The sequence below is a fragment of the Oncorhynchus gorbuscha genome, linkage group LG15 (genome assembly GCF_021184085.1).
Source record: "Oncorhynchus gorbuscha isolate QuinsamMale2020 ecotype Even-year linkage group LG15, OgorEven_v1.0, whole genome shotgun sequence".
NCBI classification, from domain to species: domain Eukaryota; kingdom Metazoa; phylum Chordata; class Actinopteri; order Salmoniformes; family Salmonidae; genus Oncorhynchus; species Oncorhynchus gorbuscha.
This window is the reverse complement of record NC_060187.1, coordinates 39,121,442-39,140,647: the sequence shown is the minus strand read 5'-3', so window position 1 is coordinate 39,140,647 and position 19,206 is coordinate 39,121,442. Positions and strand designations below refer to the sequence as shown.

Below are 19,206 nucleotides of genomic sequence, written 5' to 3'. Positions count from 1 at the left end.
CGTGTTTCTTGGCACAAGCCTCTTCTTCTGATTGGTATATCTTTTTGTAGCGGCCTCTTTGCAGAAATTTGACCATGAAGGCCTGATTCACGCAGTTCATGTAGAGGACGTGTCTAAAATATATCCACATAATTTCCCTCCTCATGATGCCATCCATTTTGTAAAGTTCACCAGTCCCTTCTGCAGAAAAGCACCCCCACAACATGGTGCTGCCACACCCATGCTTCACAGTTGGGATAGTGTTCTTCAGCTTACAATCCTCACCCATTTTCCTCCCAACATAACAATGATCCTTATGGCCAAACAGACCAGAGGACATTTCTACAAAAAGCACAATCTTTGTCCCCATGTGCAGTTGCAAACAATAGTCTGGCTTTTTTATGGCGGTTTTGGCGCAGTGGCTTCTTCCTTGCTGAGCGGCCTTTCAGGTTGTCGATATAGAACTTGTTTTACTGTGGATATAGATACTTTTGTACCCGATTCCTCCAGCATCTTCACAAGATCCTTTGCTGTTGTTCTGGGATTGGCACATTTCAATGTACATTCATCCCTCGGAGGCAGAACGAGTCTCCTTCCTGAGCGTTATGACGGCTGCATGGTCCCATGGTGTTTATACTTGCTTACTATTGTTTGTACAGATGAACGTGGTACCTTCAGGCGTTTGGAAATTGCTCCCAAGGATGAACCAAACACATTTTTTTTCTGTGAATTATAAGTGAAATAATCTGTCTAAACACATTTTTGGAAGAATGACTTGTGTCATGCACAAAGTAAGTGTCCTAAACAAACTGCCAAAACTATAGTTTGTTAAGAAATTGGTGGAGTGGTTGAAAAATGAATTTAAATTGTATTTATTTATTTATTTATTTATTTTACCTTTATTTTACTAGGCAAGTCAGTTAAGAACAAATTCTTATTTTCAATGACGGCCTAGGAACAGTGGGTTAACTGCCTGTTCAGGGGCAGAACGACAGATTTGTATCTTGTCAGCTCGGGGATTCGAACTTGCAACCTTTCGGTTACTAGTCCAACGCTCTAACCACTAGGCTACCCTGCCGGCCAATTGACTCCAACCTCAACTGTATGTATAGATAGAAAGATCACATGTACATAAGTATTCAGACCTTTTACTCAGTACTTTGTTGATGCAACTTTGGCAGCGACTACAGCCTAGAGTCTCTTGGGTATGACGCTACAAGCTTAGAACACCTGTATTTGGAGAGTTCCTCCCAATCTGGTCTGCAGATCCTCTTCGAGCACTGTCAAGTTGGTTGGAGAACGTTGCTGCACAGCTATTTTCAGGTCTCTCCAGAGATATTAGATCGAGTTCATGTCCAGGCTCTGGCTGGGCCACTCAAGGACATTCAGAGACTTGTCCAAAAGTCACTGCTGCATTGTCTAGGCTGTGTGCTTAGGGTCGTTGTCCTGTTGGAAGGTCAACCTTCACCCCAGTTGGAGGTCCTGAGCGCTTTGGAGCAGGTTTTCATCAAGGATCTCTGTACTTTGCTCCGTTCATCTTTCTCTCGATCCTGACTGGTATACCAGTCCCTACTGCTGGGAAGAAAAAAAACACAGCATGATGCTGCCACCACCATGCTTTAACGTAGGTTTCCTCCAGATGTGACGCTTGGTATTCAGGCCAAATAGTTCAATCTTGATTTCAACAGACCAGAGAATCTTGTTTCTCATGGTCTGTGTCCTTGAGGTGCCTTTTGGCAAACTCCAAGCGGGCTGTCATGTTCTTTTTACTCTAGTGTGGCTTACGTCTGGCCACCATAAAGGCCTGATTGGTGGAGTGCTGCAGAGATGGGAGAATCTTCCAGAAGGACAACCATCTCCACAGAGGAACTCTAGAGCTCTGTCAGAGTGACCATTCAGTTCTTAGTCACCTCCCTGACCAAGGCCCTTCTTCCCAGATTGCCTAGTTAGGATGTTTGTACAGAACTTGTCAACTTAAATAGACTGTCATAAGGTAAGAAAAGTTTGCTGCCATCTCAGATGATGCAAATACTCGCGTTTCATGTCTGAACTGGTTTCGCTTCATTATAGAGAGCAAAACATGACAAATCTCTGTGATATGTTGCTCCAGGAAACAAGATAAAGTGTGCAACAGGTTAGTAAAACACACAAGTTGAAAAAGGAAAAGAAAACGAAATTTTCTCAAAGCAAACTACATGACATTAATAATCATTATTCATGACCTTTCATGAATGGGGTGATGAAGTCAACCTGATTTATGCACACAGGTTCACCAGGCAAAAGATGACTAAAACCCCGGTCATAACGACAATCATCACCATAATTAACCACAATTGACATCTGCACATTATTAGACTTGTTCAATCAGAAATCAAAGTGCTTCCGGCACTCTCAGTAATTGAACACCAGCTAAATGAAGTCTGACTGGGCCCTCGCTCTCCCGCTAAACCCCCTGTGAAGCTGTCGACACTGGGCTTACTGATTAGCCTGGGCCATAAATATGTAATCAAAGGCAGCACAGCGACACCGGGCTCACTCTCATTAACCTCCCCCTCACAGCACCTCTCCTCCCCTTTACTCCAACAATGGCTAACCTGTGAAGACCTGTGCCTGTCACCCCCTTTCTGACAACAGCAAAGGTGACAAAAGAACAGGTAGAATCATAGTGTCAGAGCATAAAGAGAGGGAGGAGAGAGAGGCGGAGGAAGGGGGGGGGGGGATATACAATGCAAGTGACTTAACGAACTGCAGTAGGATGACTCACCTAGTTGCCATGGCAACTTAAACACTCGCTACTCTCTAATCGGCGATTTTGAACTGCTGCTCATGGAGCCGGCGAGCGGAGAGTGTTTATGTTTCCGGAAATAATTGAAATACGTGGTGGTGTGTGTGAGTATGCACAAAATGAGCACAAGGCTGACGCCGGGGTCACAAACTAGGACGTTTGACGTCAAATACACCCCAGGCCATACATACACCTCCCTCTCTTTCTCTAAAACACCTCACCTCTCTAATGCAGTCAAGCTGTGCTCCCTCTATAATGGGTTGCATTGTTGCACAGTATGAGTGGGTGCTGCTGGGGTGGTTTCTATGCACTAAATGAGTAGCAACCATGTACTACGCATCCCTGCACACATACAAATCCTTTAGGAGTTCTTAAATTGCTTAAGAACGCTTCAACCGTAAGAGGAATATATATATGAGAGACAGAGAGAAAATACAGAAGTGAGTGGTGTGCAGTATAGGAGGCTCAGACTGGGGGCAAGAAAAAAAAGACTACTACTATATGACAGATACAAACTCTAATGAACATTTCCATCACACCGTTGTTCCCCTACACACTCACACGGTTGTTCACCTTTCTTGCAAATCAGCCTCCCAACAGGCATTGCCCGCTGTGATTCCGGTTATTTTAAAGCCCTATTTTCCTAATGTAAACAGCTCCAGCATGTCAGAGAGCAAATAGACTCCGATGAGTGAGGGGGAAAAAGAATTGAAAAACTGGTCCGATACCCATTTTTGGGGGGGACAAACTTACCGATACTGACATCTGCTGATATTCTATTTTATGTCAGAGAAATTAAAAAGTGTATGTTTTCCACATGGAATTCTTATAAATTGCCATCCAAAACCAGCAATTGTCCAATAAATATGCTTCAAATGTTGATTTCTTACATTGTGAAATTAATAACATGAGAATGACTGCAAGTGTTCAGATAAGCATAAGATTCCCTTTTTTCATCCTATTTATTAAATGTTGGTTATCGGTGGATTTATCGTCCGATACCGTTATGGGAAGTAAAAGTGTGAACCGATATATCGGTCGGACTCTTAAGGGTAGTGGGTATAATTTCGCAAAATATCCTCCACAGGACACCCAAGAGGAAGCAATGGTGAATCAAATCAAAAATACAAATAAATATTTTTGTGCTTCCCTTTAAAGAGGAGAGTAGGGAATAAGATGTACTCTGAACATAAACAAGATTCCGGTTTAAATTGACTTAACTTTAATTGGCAACACACAATGCACAAGAAGCCAAGGCAGACAATTCACTTCATAAAAGACTGCCAGGAAATAGTGAATTGAAAGAAAAAAAAATGAAAAGAATGATGGACACTCTCTCTGCATGCTGTCCTCATGTAATTGGTTATGGACCGATTGGAAACATTACCACAGTTCAAACAAGCCCATAAATGTCTATTGTGGAAAGATAAATAATGTAATCTCCTTGAAAACCAATATTTAAAAAAAAAGCTAATGAAAACAATTTCCATCCCTTCTTATCTCTAAGAAGACAGAATGGCTAATTTAGTGTTTTGAACTTCACAGTGGTTATAAGAGAGGAGGCGATTTGGCCAATCTTCTATATTATGACTCAGGTAGGCGAATCACTGCAGTCAATAGGAAAAAGTAAAACATTAACCCAAAACTAACCCATACTAGAATGAGTCATTAAAAACAGGCAAATAGCTGTGTGGTCTTATCACGGCATCTATCAAATGTACTGCTATCAGTTATCAGTTAACAAATCAGAACACAGGGACACAGGAACAATCCGATTTCAGATTAGATTCCTAGATGCCATACAATCTAATCTTCCCTGTTTCCATCTTATCTTTTGATATAATATGCCTGATGGGCTTTTTGTATTAATTCAATACTGGATCCCTGTCGCTTTGAGTGAAACGCATAGTTGCTATAGCCTTGAAATACATAGTGTGTAATGTATCCTACATCACAGCCGGTGCCTAGGGCTTTAACAGTGGGCCAAGAATGACTATACCGTGTCTCTAACCAGACCCACGACACCAACAGCATGCAGTAATTAGCAGAGGTAGGTGAGGACTTATTGAGCGCTTCTAGCACCTTATGTTACAACATTTGTACAAGACAGCAAATATAAGTCTACCTTCAGGCATTAGCTACTGCTATACTATATTACTATGACAAACTGTTAGAATGTGAGAAATGACCAATGCTAAACCAATGTCATCAATGCAAAAGGTAAATATATCAATAATCCATATAAATATGTGCACATCACAGAAAGTTACAGACAGAGAGAAAAAAAGTTATACTAAGGACAGTGGAAATGAACCCAACAACCAAGTCCATGGACATTCTCAGAGCATGAGGTACTCAACTTCATCTGCTCCCTCCTCTTCCAGACCCCTCTCAGCGATGACCTTGTCCAATCACTAATCTCAGCTGGGGCAAAGTGACTTACTGGTCCATAGTAGCAGCCAGCTCACACTCACTGGGCTGATGCAATTACAGATAGACTGACCAGCTCTTCCGGAGAGACGGACGGACTCACTCGACAGTATATAGATAACACCTAGGACAATTCAATATCCTCCTGAGGACAGATCTGGGATGATCATCTAATCCAGGGCTCTCCAACCATGTCCCCGAAGAGCTACCATCCTGTAGGTCTTCGATCAAATCCTAATCTACCCATCCGAACCTAATAATTACCTGGTTGGCAAACTGAAACGGGATAGTTAAAACAGGGGTTGGAGCAAAAATAAAACTACAGGTGGATTGCTCTCCAGGAACAGGGATGGAGAGCCCTGTTCTAATCAAATAACAGCGACAGAGGGGATGGCATCGATTTGGAGGTGGAGGGTCCGTCATGGTCTGGGGCGGTGTGTTACAGCGTCATCGGACTGAGCTTTTTTTCCATTCTTTTTTTTCTTGTGTAAATATTTGTATGAACATAACATGTTAAATTTGCTGAAAATAAATGCAGTTGACAGTGAGAGGTTGTTTTTAAAAATAAATATAAAACTCAGCAACAAAAAAAAAACATCCTCACCGTCAACTGCATTTATTTTCAGCAAACTTGACATGTTATGTTCATACAAATATTTACTGTAAATATTCGTATGAACATAACAAGATTCAACAACAGGCATAAACGGAACAAGTTACACAGACATGTGACTGGGGGGGGGGTCAAAATCAAAAGTAACAGTCAGTATTTGGTGTGGCCACCAGCTGCATTAAGTACTGCAGTGCATCTCCTCCTCATGGACCGCACCAGATTCCTCAGTTCTTTCTGTGATATGTTACCCCACTCTTCCACCAAGGCACCTGCAAGTTCACAGACATATCTGGGGGGGGGGGGGGGGGGGGGAATGGCCCAAGCCCTCACCCTCCAATCCAACAGGTCCCAGACCTGAGATCCAGGCTCTTCACTGGCCATGGCAGAACACTGACATTCCTGTCTTGCAGGAAATCACGCACAGAACGAGCAGTATGGCTGGTGGCATTGTCTTCCCTGTAACACACAGCATTGAGATTGCCTGCAATGACAACAAGCTCAGTCTGATGATGCTGTGACACACCGCCCCAGACCATGACGGACCCTCCACCTCCAAATTAATCCCACTCCAGAGTACAGGCCTCGGTGTAACGCTCATTCCTTCGATGATAAACACAAATCTGACCATCACCCCTAACCATCGCCCCTGGTGAGACAATTCCGCAACTCGTCAGTGAAGAGCACTTTTTGCCAGTCCTGTCTGGTCCAGCGGCGGTGGGTTTGTGCCCATAACCGACGTTGTTGCAGGTGATGTCTGGTGAGGACCTGCCTTACAACAGGCTTACAAGCCCTCAGTCCAGCCTCTCTCAAGCATGGGAAGCAGTGTTTAAACCCTTTACAATAAAGATCTGTGAAGTTACTTGGATTTTAAGAATTATCTTTGAAAGGACAGGGTCCTGAAAAAGGGACGTTTCTTTTTTTGAATGGTTTTAAAAATATATATAAAATAAATAAAATCTCCCATCGTTTCAAATGACCGAAAATAGCTTCTAGACTACTAAACAGTGATTACTAAACTCGTCAAATGTGGCAGGGCTTGCAAACTATCACAGATTACAAAGGGAAACAGAGCCGCGAGCTTGCCAGTAACACAAGCCTACCAGACTAACTAACTTGACATTTTCAACCTAACCCTGACCTAGTCTGTAACACCTACATGTTTTAAGCAGACCACCATAGTCCCCGTGCCCAAGAACACTGTCTAAATTACTAATCACCTGTAGCAATCACATCTACAGTCATGAAATGCTTTGAAAGGATGGTCATGGCCCATATCAACACCATCATCCCAGACACCCTGGACCCACTCGAATTCGCATACCTACCCAACAGATCCACAGATGACGCCATCTCTATCGTACGCCACACTGCCCATTCCCACCTGGACAAAAATGTGCGTGTGATGCCAGAACAACAACCTCTCCCTCAACACCAGCAAGACAAAATTAGCTTATTGTGGACTACAGGAAACAAAAGGCAAAACACACCCCCATTTACATCGACAGGACAGTAATGGACACGATCAAGAGCTTCAAGTTCCCCCGTGTTCACATCACGAAGGACCAATCATGGCCCAAATACACCAACACAGTCGTAAAGAGGGCACGACAATGCCTCTTCCCGCTCAGGAGGCTGAAAAGATTTGTCATGGGCCCTCGAATCCTCAAAAGTTCTACAACTGCACCATTAAGAGCATCCTGAATGGCTGCATCAGCGCTTGGTATGGCAACTGCTCGGCATCCGACCGCAAGGTGCTACAGAGGGTAATGCGTATGGCCCTGTAAATCACTGGGGCCGAACTCCCTGCCATCCAGGACCTCTATAGGAGGCAGTGTCAGAGGAAGCCCTAAAAATGGTCAAAGTCAGTCTGTTCTCTCTGCTACTGCACAGCAAGTGGTGCCGGAGCACCAAGTCTGGTACAAAAAGGCTTCTACCCCAAAGCCATAAGACTGCTGAACAGTTAACCAAACGGCTACCGGACTTTCTGCTTTTCACCCCTTACCTACATAGTACTTCAACATTTTTTTTTCATAACTCCACAAAACATTGACATTTGTGTCATGGTGTGGGTCCTTACTAGGTCGTAGTGCAGTGCACAATGTCAGCAGCATTCCCTTGACTCCACCAGACCTGGCAGTCTCCTCTCCTGCACTAGATAAGCGTCTGGCTACTGGTTACATCAGATTATTATGAAAGAGAAATGGGAGGATGAGGAAAAAACTAATGGAGACCGAACAGAACGAAATCCACAGACAATCACCTCCCATTACCATCTAGTCTACCAAGAGATGACTAATTACTAAATCAGGCTGGAGAGAAGCCACTTCCTCCCCTGTGTGTGTCTGTGGATTGGTGACATGAACAAAAGGTGGCAGAGAAGAGAGAGAGGTCCTCCTTTTTCTGTAGTCCACAATCATCTCTTTAGTCTTGGTTACGTTGAGGAATAGGTTGTTATTCTGGAACCCCGGCCAGGTCTCTGACCTCCTCCCTATAGGCTGTCTCGTCGTTGATCAGGCTGTTGTGTCGTCTGCAAACTTAATGATGGTGTTGGAGTCGTGCCTGGCCATGCAGTCGTGGGTGAACAGGGAGTACAGGAGGGGACTGAGCACGCACCCCTGGGGGGCTCCAGTGTTGAGGATCAGCGTGTCAGATGTGTTGCTACCTACCCGCACCACCTGGGGACGGCCCGTCAGGAAGTCCAGGATCCAGTTGCAGAGGGAGGTGTTTAGTCCCAGGATCCTTAGCTTAGTGATGAGCTTTGAGGGCACTATGGTGTTGAACGCTGAGCTGTAGTCAATGAATAGCATTCTCATGTAGGTGTTCCTTTTGTCCAGGTGGTAAAGGGCAGTGTGGAGTGCAATAGAGATAGTCTGTGGATCTGTTTGGGCGGTATGCAAATTGGAGTGGTGGGATAATGGTGTTGATGTGAGCCATTACCAGCCTTTCAAAGCACTTCATGGCTACGGACATGAGTGCTACTTTGTGTTCTTGGGCACAGGGACTATGGTGGTCTGCTTGAAACATGGTGGTATTATTGACTCAATTAGGGACATGTTTAAAATGTCAGTGAAGACACCTGCCAGTTGGTCAGCACATGCCCGGAGCACACATCCTGGTAATCTGTCTGGCCCCGCAGCCTTGTGTATGTTGACCTGTTTAAAAGGTCTTACTCACGTCGGCTACGGAGAGCGTGAACACAGTCATCAAGAACAGCTGATGCTCTCATGCATGCCTCAGTGTTGCTTGGCTTGAAACGAGCATATTAGTGACTTAGCTCATCTGGCAGGCTCATGTCACTAGGCAGCTTGCGGCTGTGCTTCCCTTTGTAGTCTGTAATAGTGTGCAAGCCCTGCCTCATAAGACAAGTGTCGGAGCCGGTGTAATACGATTCAATCTTAGCTCTATATTGACGCTTTGCCTGTTTGATGGTTCGTCGCAGGGCATAGCAGGATTTCTTGTAAGCTCCCAGGTTAGAGTCCCGCACCTTGAAAGCGACAGCTCTGCCCTTTAGCTCAGTGCGAATGTTGCCTGTAATTCATGGCTTCTGGTTGGGGTATGTACGTACAGTCACTGTGGGGAGGACATCCTCGACACACTTATTGATAGAGCCAGTGACTGATGTGGTGTATTCCTCAATGCCATCGGAAGAATCCTGGAACATGTTCCAGTCTGTGATAGCAAAACAGTCCTGTAGTTTAGCATCTGCTTCATCTGACCACTTTTTTATAGACCGAGTCACTGGTGCTTCCTGCTTTAATTTTTGCTTGTAAGCCGGAATCAGGAGGATAGAGTTGCGGTAGGATTGACCAAATGGAGGGCGAGGGAGAGCTTTGTGGGCGTCTCTGTGTGTGGAGTACAGGTGATCTAGAATGTTTTTCCCCTCTGCTTGCGCATTTAACATGTTGATAGAAATTTGGTAGAACTGATTTAAGTTTCCGGGCCACTAGGATCGCCGCCTCTGGGTGAGTGGTATCCTGTGTGCTTATTTCCCTATACAGCTGACTGAGTGCGGTCTTAGTGCCAGCATCTGCTTGTGGTGGTAAATAAACAGCCATGATAAGTATAGCTGAAAACTCTAGGCAAGTAGCGTGGCCAGCAATCTATTTCAGGCGAGCAAAATCTAGACTTCCTCAGATTTCAGGCACCAGATGTTGTTTACAAATATGCACCCCCCCTCGTCTTAGGACATCTACTTTGTGCATGACACAAGTCATTTTTCCAACAATTGTTTACAGACAGATTATTTCACTTATAATTCACTGTATTACAATTCCAGTGGGTCAGAAGTTTACATACACTAAGTTGACTGTGCCTTTAAACAGCTTGGAAAATTCAAGAAAATTATGTCATGGCTTTAGAAGCTTCTGATATCCTAATTGACATAATTTGAGTCAATTGGAGGTGTACCTGTGGATGTATTTCAAGGCCTACCTTCCAACTCAGTGCCTCTTTGCTTGACATTATGGGAAAATCAAAAGAAATCAGTACTTCAGGAAAAAACATTGTAGACTTCCACAAGTCTGGTTCATCCTTGGGAGCATTTTCCAAATGCCTGAAGGTACCATTTTCATCTGTACAAACAATAGTATGCAAGTATAAACACCATTGGACCACGCAGCCGTCATACCGCTCAGGAAGGAGACGCGTTCTGTCTCCTAGAGATGAACGTACTTTGGTGTGAAAAGTGCAAATCTATCCCAGAACAACAGCAAAGGACCTTGTGAAGATACTGGAGGAAACGGGTACAAAAGTATCTATATCCACAGTAAAAACAAGTCCTATAATCAACATAAACTGAAAGGCTACTCAGCAAGGAAGAAGCCACTGCTCCAAAACCACCATAAAAAAGCCAGACTACGGTTTGCAACTGCACATGGGGACAAAGATCATACTTTTTGGGGAAATGTCCTCTGGTCTGATGAAACAAAAATAGAATTGTTTGACCATAATGACCATCCTTATGTTTGGAGGAAAATGGGAGGCTAGCAAGCCGAAGAACACCATCCCAAACGTGAAGCACGGGGGTGGCAGCATCATGTTGTGGGGATGCTTTGCTGCAGGAGGGACTGTTGCACTTCACAAAATAGATGGCATCATGAGGAAAGAAAATGTGGATTTATTGAAGCAACATCTCAAGACATCGGTCAGGAAGTTAAAGCTTGGTTGCAAATGGTTCCTCCAAATGGACAATGACCCCAAGCATACTTCCAAAGTTGTGGCAAAATGGCTTAAGGACAACAAAGTCAAGGTATTAGAGTGGCCATCACAAAGTCCTGACCTCATCATATAGAACATTTGTGGGCAGAACTGAAAAAGGGTGTGCGAGCAAGGGGGCTTACAAACCTGACTCAGTTACACCAGCTCTGTTAGGAGGAAATTCACCCAACATATTGTGGGAAGCTTGTGGAAGACTACCCAAAACATTTGACCCAAGTTAAACAATTTAAAGGCAATGCTACCAAATACTAATTGAGTGCATGTAAACCTCTGACCCACTGGGAATGTGATGAAAGCTGGAAAAAGCTGGAAAATCTAGGATTAGATGTCAGGAATTGTGAAAAACTGGTCTATGTAAACTTCCCGACTTCAACTGTAGATGTTTAATATTCTCATGTATGTAATGCACAGTTGACACTATTGTCCAGGGAACACTTTACTTGAAGCCTCCACCAACATAATGCTGTTGTAACAATAACATACTGTATTTATGTTGTTTGTACCTTATCTGCCTACCAGCTGTAAAGTTCAGAAATCAAAGATTCTTCTCCATTTCTCTATCGCTCCACCTCTCCATCCCTCCGCCTCTCACCTGTCATAGTGAAACCCTGAGAGTAGATGATCTCTCCGTCTCCGTAGAAGAGTTCGTCGTCATCCTCGTCGTCCTGGTCGGCGTAGCCATGCAGGTGCTCCAGGTAGGGCAGTACGGTCATGCTACGCCACGCGTCCCTCCGATCAGCACTAGGGGGCATGGGCACCAGAGGCTCCGTTGCAGGGTGTTTCTTCCTTACCCAGCTGAAACCACAGAACATTGGTTACAGAATAAACAATTCCAGAAACTTAAAATAAGATAAAATTAAGATTGTGGGCCCCTACCTCATTTTTGGGGGCGACATATGCCTTTCATTTTGGACCCATCAAGATTATTCTTTGTTTGTGAAGCTAATGTAGCGTTTATTTAGCTAGGTGAGTCAGTTGAGAAACAATTCTTAATAATGCTCGAGATGCCCAAGGCAAAAAAACTCAGTGACACCTTATTTGCTTAAAGGGATACTTTGGGATTTTAGCCATTAGACCCTTTATCTACTTAACCAGAGTCAGATTAACTTGTGGATAAAATGTGTATCTCTGTGTCAGTACCTCCAGGCTCTGATCAGGCCCTACACCCAAACAAGGGCACTGCGTTCATCCACCTCTGGCCTGCTCGCCTCCCTACCACTGAGGAAGTACAGCTCCCGCTCAGCCCAGTCAAAACTGTTCGCTGCCCTGGCCCCCCAATGGTGGAACAAACTCCCTCACGACGCCAGGACAGCGGAGTCAATCACCACCTTCCGGAGACACCTGAAACCCCACCTCTTTAAGGAATACCTAGGATAGGATAAGTAATCCCTCTCACCCCCCCTAAGTTTTAGATGCACTATTGTTAAGTGACTGTCCCACTGGATGTCATAAGGTGAATGCACCAATTTGTAAGTCGCTCTGGATAAGAGCGTCTGCTAAATGACTTAAATGTAATGTAAATGTATGTTAGAGGTAGTTTCCCCCGAGACAATGCTAAATAGAGTTAGCACAATGACTGGAAGTCTATGGGTATCTGCTTCAAGTCATTGCGCTAATGCTTGTTAGCAACTTCCTTCAAACATCGGACTCAGGGGAAGTAGATAAAGCACCTAATTTTCAAAATCCCGAAGTATCCCTTTAAACAAGAGGATTTGCTTATGGAAACATCACAATACAGTGCCTTTAGAAAGTATTAACATCCCTTTACTTTTTTTCTTCCAAGAAATGTGTTACAACCGGAATTTAAAATGTATTCAATTGAGATTGTGCGTTACTGGCCTCACTCACAACCCCATAATGTCAAAGCGGAATTATGTTTTTCTATTTTTTTTATTTGAACAAATTAACTAAAAATGAAAAGTGGAAATGTCTCAAGTCAATAAGTATTCAACCCCTTTGTTATGGCAAGCCTAAATAAGTTCAGGAGTAAAACTTTGCTTAAGTCACATAAGTTGCATGTGCAATAAGAGTGTTTAACATGATTTCTGAATTACTTCCACATCCGTTTCCCCACACATATAGATAATTATAAGGTCCCGCAGTTGAACAGTGAATTTCAACCAGTAAGACCAGGGAGGTTTTCCAATGCTCGTAAATGAGAACTTCTTCTCAACTACCCTACCCGATTAAATAACTAAATAAATGGCTTGCAAAGTAAGACACCGATTGGTAGATGGGTAAACTTTTTAAAAGCAGACATTGAATATCCCTTTGAGCATGGTGAAGTTATTAAATACAATTTTGATGGTGTATCAATACGTCCAGTCACTACAAAGATACAGGCATCCTTCCTAACTCAGTTGCCGGAGAGGAAGGAAACCGCCCAGGGATTTCACGAGGCCAATGGTGATTTTAAAACAGTTACCGAGTTTAATGGCTGTGATAGGAGAAAACTGAAGATGGATCAACAAAATTGTAGTTACTCAAGAATGCTAACCTAAATGACAGAGTGAAAAAGAAGGAAGCCTGTACAGAATAAAGATATTCCAAAACATGCATCCTGTTTGCAATAAGGTACTAAAGTAAAACTGAAAAAAAAAAATCCTGAATACAAAGTGTTATGTTTGGGGCAAATCCTACACATTTGAGTTGCTTACCAAGATGACTGTTGAATGTTCCACGTTCTAGTTTTGACTTAGAATTTCAAGCCGATTTTATGGCACACTTGAAAATGCCTGTCTAGCAATGATCAACAACCAACTTGACGGAGCTTGAAGAATTTTAAAAAGAATGTGCAAATATTGTACAATCCAGGTGTGCAAAGCTCTTAGAGATTTACCCAGAAAGACTCACCTGTAATCGCTGCCAAAGGTGATTCTAACATGCATTGCCTCAGTGTTGTGAATATTTATGTCAATTCGATATTTCCATATTTTAAATTAAAAAACATGTTTTCACTTTGTCATTATGGAGTATTGTGTGTAGATGGGGTGAATTCTAATTTGTAGAATCCATTTTGAATGCAACAAAATGGGGTATGAATGCGTTCTGAAGGCACTGTATATGTAACATCCTTGTTAAATGTGTGAAAGAAACTACTAAAGGGGGAATGTCCCAGGGCTCTGCAGCTGACATGTAGGGGAACATGGGGACAGGCTTTGACATCTCTATGACAAAGAGGCAAGCTTCTGTCATATACCACGTCATTAGGCAGTGTGTGTTCTCTCCAGACCGGGGTTCAAATACAATTTCAATTATTTAAAATATATTTCAAAGTAGGAATTTCTAGTTTTTTTCCCTTTGAAGATACATTCTAATATTCCACTAATTGTATTTGGAGATACAGTTGGAAAGTATCGGCGTGTATTTGAAAATACTGAAATACACAGGCAAGTGTATTTTCAAATACAAATACTCCCTTGCATAAAAATCCAGGTCGGTTTGGTCCTAGAGTTTTGAAATAAAGTATTGGGAAATAAGTATTTGAAAATGGTTTCAAATAGCAGGCTTATAAAATTGTTTTAAAAATACTCCTAATACAGATAGTTGATTCAGCACCACATTACTGGAAAATAATCAAATACATAGAGTAAATATTTAACTAACAAATACTTAGATAATGTATTTGAAGCCAGGTCTGGTTCTCTTACTCATTTACACATCAAATATATGTGCGCGCACACACACACACACACACACACACACACACACACACACACACACACACACACACACACACACACACACACACACACACACACACACACACACACACACACACGGGTCTCCTAATTAGGGGGCATGGTGGAAACAGCTGGTCTCTCCCAAGAGCACAGGCCTTTCATGTGTTTCATATAAAAATAAAAAAAGACACTCCCTGTCATCCATTACTATCATAGTAATTTGATATGCAAATACTCAACTACTGTACTGAAGTACAGTACAGAGATAGAGAGAGACTTGTTAGTGTGAAAAGCCTACTCCCAAGCCAAGCTTCAAAGCCAAATCTCCAGTGTCCTCACATTGGGCTAACTACTAGTAATGGGGGGTTCCCTCTTCTCTCTGCAGCAGACATATGGTGAGCAATATGTTTGGAACACCAAATCGCAATAAAATCACAATATCGAATCACAATACAGTATCGGGATGATATCGTATGGCGAAGTCCCTAGAAATTCCCAGCCCTGGTAAGTACAGGACAACAAAGTAGTCTTTGCAGCCAGGCATGATTTGCTCTGAAGTGAGCAGACTATAAGTGTGGATTGAGGACAACAGAAGCAGAGCCGCAATGCACAACAATAGAGCGATGTGTCATGACAACTGACCAATGATTTCTTTGTCATTTGCACTGCAGTATGTGTCACCACTAAATCTCCTGCATGTCATGAAGCAGAATCACCTTGACAGGGCTCATATTTTAGGAGACAGAGATGTCCCACGTCCCCTTCCTCCTATTGCTAGAAATAGTGAAGAGCTAAGCAACACACTATGTAACAGGCAGCTTCCTTTCTGAGAGGAGTGAGTAATGGTAGAGAGGCCTGTGGAGACCTTGGCCTTTTGTTTTGTAACACATGGAGCATCAGTGACGACAGCCTTGCCATGGGGCCACAGAGGTAGGTGTATGTGCGCACAGTATGAGTGCTTGTGTGGGTGCATGCGTTTTCTGTACATTGTGACGTGGGATTGAGTGTGTTGTGTGTACAACTCTTTTACGTTCAATCTACACCTCCGTCGAAAATCTTCTCCAGCTTTTCCATGATTATAACAGGACACACTCCCACTCACTGCTATTTGCTGATCAAGTGCTGCAGCCATTCTCCTCCACCTCCGCTCACTAGTTATATAAAGAAGGCTAACCAATGGAATAAGCAGTTACTTAAAGCAACTGATATATGTATACTGAACAAAAATATAAAATGCAAAAGTGTTGGTCCCATGGGTCATGAGCTGAAATAAAAGATCACAGAAATGTTCCATACAACATTCCACGGGCCACAATCAACAGCCTGATCAACTCTATGAGAAGGAAATGTGTAGCACAGCAAGAGGCAAGAGGTGGTCACACCAGATACTGGCTGGTTTTCTGATTTTTATTTTTTTTTACATTTAAAAATGGTATCTGTGACTAACAGATGCATATCTGTATTCCCAGTCATGTGAAATCCATAGATTTGGGCCTATTTAATGTATTTCAATTGACCGATTTCCTTATATGAACTGTAACTCAGTAAAATATTTGAAATTGTTGCATGTTGCGTTTATATTTGTGTTCAGTGTATAATTGTGATGTGCATTTAAGACAAGGCCAGTAAAATGTGTAGGGTAGTATAATACATTGTGTGTGCGTGTAGGATAATAATGCCGCGCGTAGGATCATAATGCGCGCGCGTAGGATCATAGGATGCGCGTGTAGGGTAGGATCATAATGCGCGCGCGCGCGGGATCATAATGCGCGCGCGCGCGGGATCATAATGCGCGCGCGCGCGGGATCATAATGCGCGCGCGCGCGGGATCATAATGCGCGCGCGCGCGTGTAGGGTAGGATCACAATGCGCGCGCGCGCGTGTAGGGTAGGATCATAATGCGCGCGCGCGCGTGTAGGGTAGGATCATAATGCGCGCGCGCGCGTGTAGGGTAGGATCATAATGCGCGCGCGCGCGTGTAGGGTAGGATCATAATGCGCGCGCGCGTAGGGGATCATAGGGTAGGCGCGCGCGCGTGTAGGGGGATCATAATGCGCGCGCGGGATCATAATGCGCGCGCGCGTGTAGGGTAGGATCATGCGCGCGCGTAAGGGTAGGATCGCGCGCGCGGGATCGTGTAGGGTAGGATCAATGCGCGCGCGCGGGATCATAATGCGCGCGCGCGTGTAGGGTAGGATCATAATGCGCGCGCGCGGGTGATCATAATGCGCGCGCGTGTAGGGTAGGATCATAATGCGCGCGCGCGGGTAGGATCATAATGCGCGCGTAGGGTAGGATCATAATGCGCGCGTAGGGTAGGATCATAATGCGCGCGTGTAGGGTAGGATCATAATGCGCGCGTGTAGGGTAGGATCATAATGCGCGCGTGTAGGGTAGGATCATAATGCGCGCGTGTAGGGTAGGATCATAATGCGCGCGTGCGCGTGTAGGGTAGGATCATAATGCGCGCGCGTGTAGGGTAGGATCATAATGCGCGCGTGTAGGGTAGGATCATAATGCGCGCGCGTGTAGGGTAGGATCATAATGCGCGCGTGTAGGGTAGGATCATAATGCGCGCGTGTAGGGTAGGATCATAATGCGCGCGTGTAGGGTAGGATCATAATGCGCGCGCGTGTAGGGTAGGATCATAATGCGCGCGCGTGTAGGGTAGGATCATAATGCGCGCGCGTGTAGGGTAGGATCATAATGCGCGCGTGTAGGGTAGGATCATAATGCGCGTGTAGGGTAGGATCATAATGCGCGTGTAGGGTAGGATCATAATGCGCGCGTAGGGTAGGATCATAATGCGTAGGGTAGGTAGGATAGGATCATAATGCGCGCGTAGGGTAGGATCATAATGCGCGCGTAGGGTAGGATCATAATGCGCGCGTAGGGTAGGATCATAATGCGCGCGTAGGGTAGGATCATAATGCGCGCGTAGGGTAGGATCATAATGCGCGCGTAGGGTAGGATCATAATGCACGCGTAGGGTAGGATCATAATGCACGCGTAGGGTAGGATCATAATGTGCGTAGGGTAGGATCATTTTTATTTATTTATTTTTTATTTCACCTTTATTTAACCAGGTAGGCTAGTTGAGAACAAGTTCTCATTTGCAACTGCAACCTGGCCAAGATAAAGCATAGCAGTGTGAACAGACAACAGAGTTACACATGGAGTAAACAATTAACAAGTCAATAACACAGTAGAAAAAAAGGGGGAGTCTATATACATTGTGTGCAAAAGGCATGAGGTACGCGAATAATTACAATTTTGCAGATTAACACTGGAGTGATAAATGATCAGATGGTCATGTACAGGTAGAGATATTGGTGTGCAAAAGAGCAGAAAAGTAAATAAATAAAAACAGTATGGGGATGAGGTAGGTAAAAATGGGTGGGCTATTTGCCGATAGACTATGTACAGCTGCAGCGATCGGTTAGCTGCTCAGATAGCAGATGTTTGAAGTTGGTGAGGGAGATAAAAGTCTCCAGCTTCGGCGATTTTTGCAATTCGTTCCAGTCACAGGAAGCAGAACTGTAACGAAAGGCGGCCAAATGAGGTGTTGGCTTTAGGGATGATCAGTGAGATACACCTGCTGGAGCGTGTGCTACGGATGGGTGTTGCCATCGTGACCAGTGAACTGAGTTAAGGCGGAGCTTTACCTAGCATGGACTTGTAGATGACCTGGAGCCAGTGGGTCTGGCGACGAATATGTAGCGAGGGCCAGCCAACTAGAGCATACAAGTCGCAGTGGTGGGTGGTATAAGGTGCTTTAGTGACAAAACGGATGGCACTGTGATAAACTGCATCCAGTTTGCTGAGTAGAGTGTTGGAAGCAATTTTGTAGATGACAATCGCCAAAGTCGAGGATCGGTAGGATAGTCAGTTTTACTAGGGTAAGTTTGGCGGCGTGAGTGAAGGAGGCTTTGTTGCGGAATAGAAAGCAGACTCTTGATTTGATTTTCGATTGGAGATGTTTGATATGAGTCTGGAAGGAGAGTTTACAGTCTAGCCAGACACCTAGGTACTTATAGATGTCCACATATTCAAGGTTGGAACCATCCAGGGTGGTGATGCTAGTCGGGCGTGCGGGTGCAGGCAGCGAACGGTTGAAAAGCATGCATTTGGTTTTACTAGCGTTTAAGAGCAGTTGGAGGCCACGGAAGGAGTGTTGTATGGAATTGAAGCTCGTTTGGAGGTTAGATAGCACAGTGTCCAAGGAAGGGCCGGAAGTATATAGAATGGTGTCATCTGCGTAGAGGTGGATCAGGTAATCGCCCGCAGCAAGAGCAACATTGATATATACAGAAAAAAAGAGTCGGCCCGAGGATTGAACCCTGTGGCACCCCCATAGAGACTTCCAGAGGACCGGACAGCATGCCCTCCGATTTAACACACTGAACTTTGTCTGCAAAGTAATTGGTGAACCAGGCAAGGCAGTCATCCAAAAAAAACGAGGCTACTGAGTCTGCCGATAAGAATATGGTGATTGACCG

At 44.2% G+C, this 19,206-nt stretch overlaps 1 protein-coding gene across 1 annotated transcript in view; it reads right to left on the bottom strand.

Annotated features, from left to right (window-relative positions):
• LOC123997101 (serine/threonine-protein kinase STK11-like) overlaps window positions 1-19,206 on the bottom strand; it is a 36,686-nt gene that overhangs the window by 5,706 nt on the left and 11,774 nt on the right. Inside the window, exon 9 of the mRNA XM_046301138.1 lies at window positions 11,617-11,819. Within this exon, the coding sequence (XP_046157094.1) occupies window positions 11,617-11,819 (203 nt within the window). The remainder of the gene's footprint in view (window positions 1-11,616; window positions 11,820-19,206) is intronic.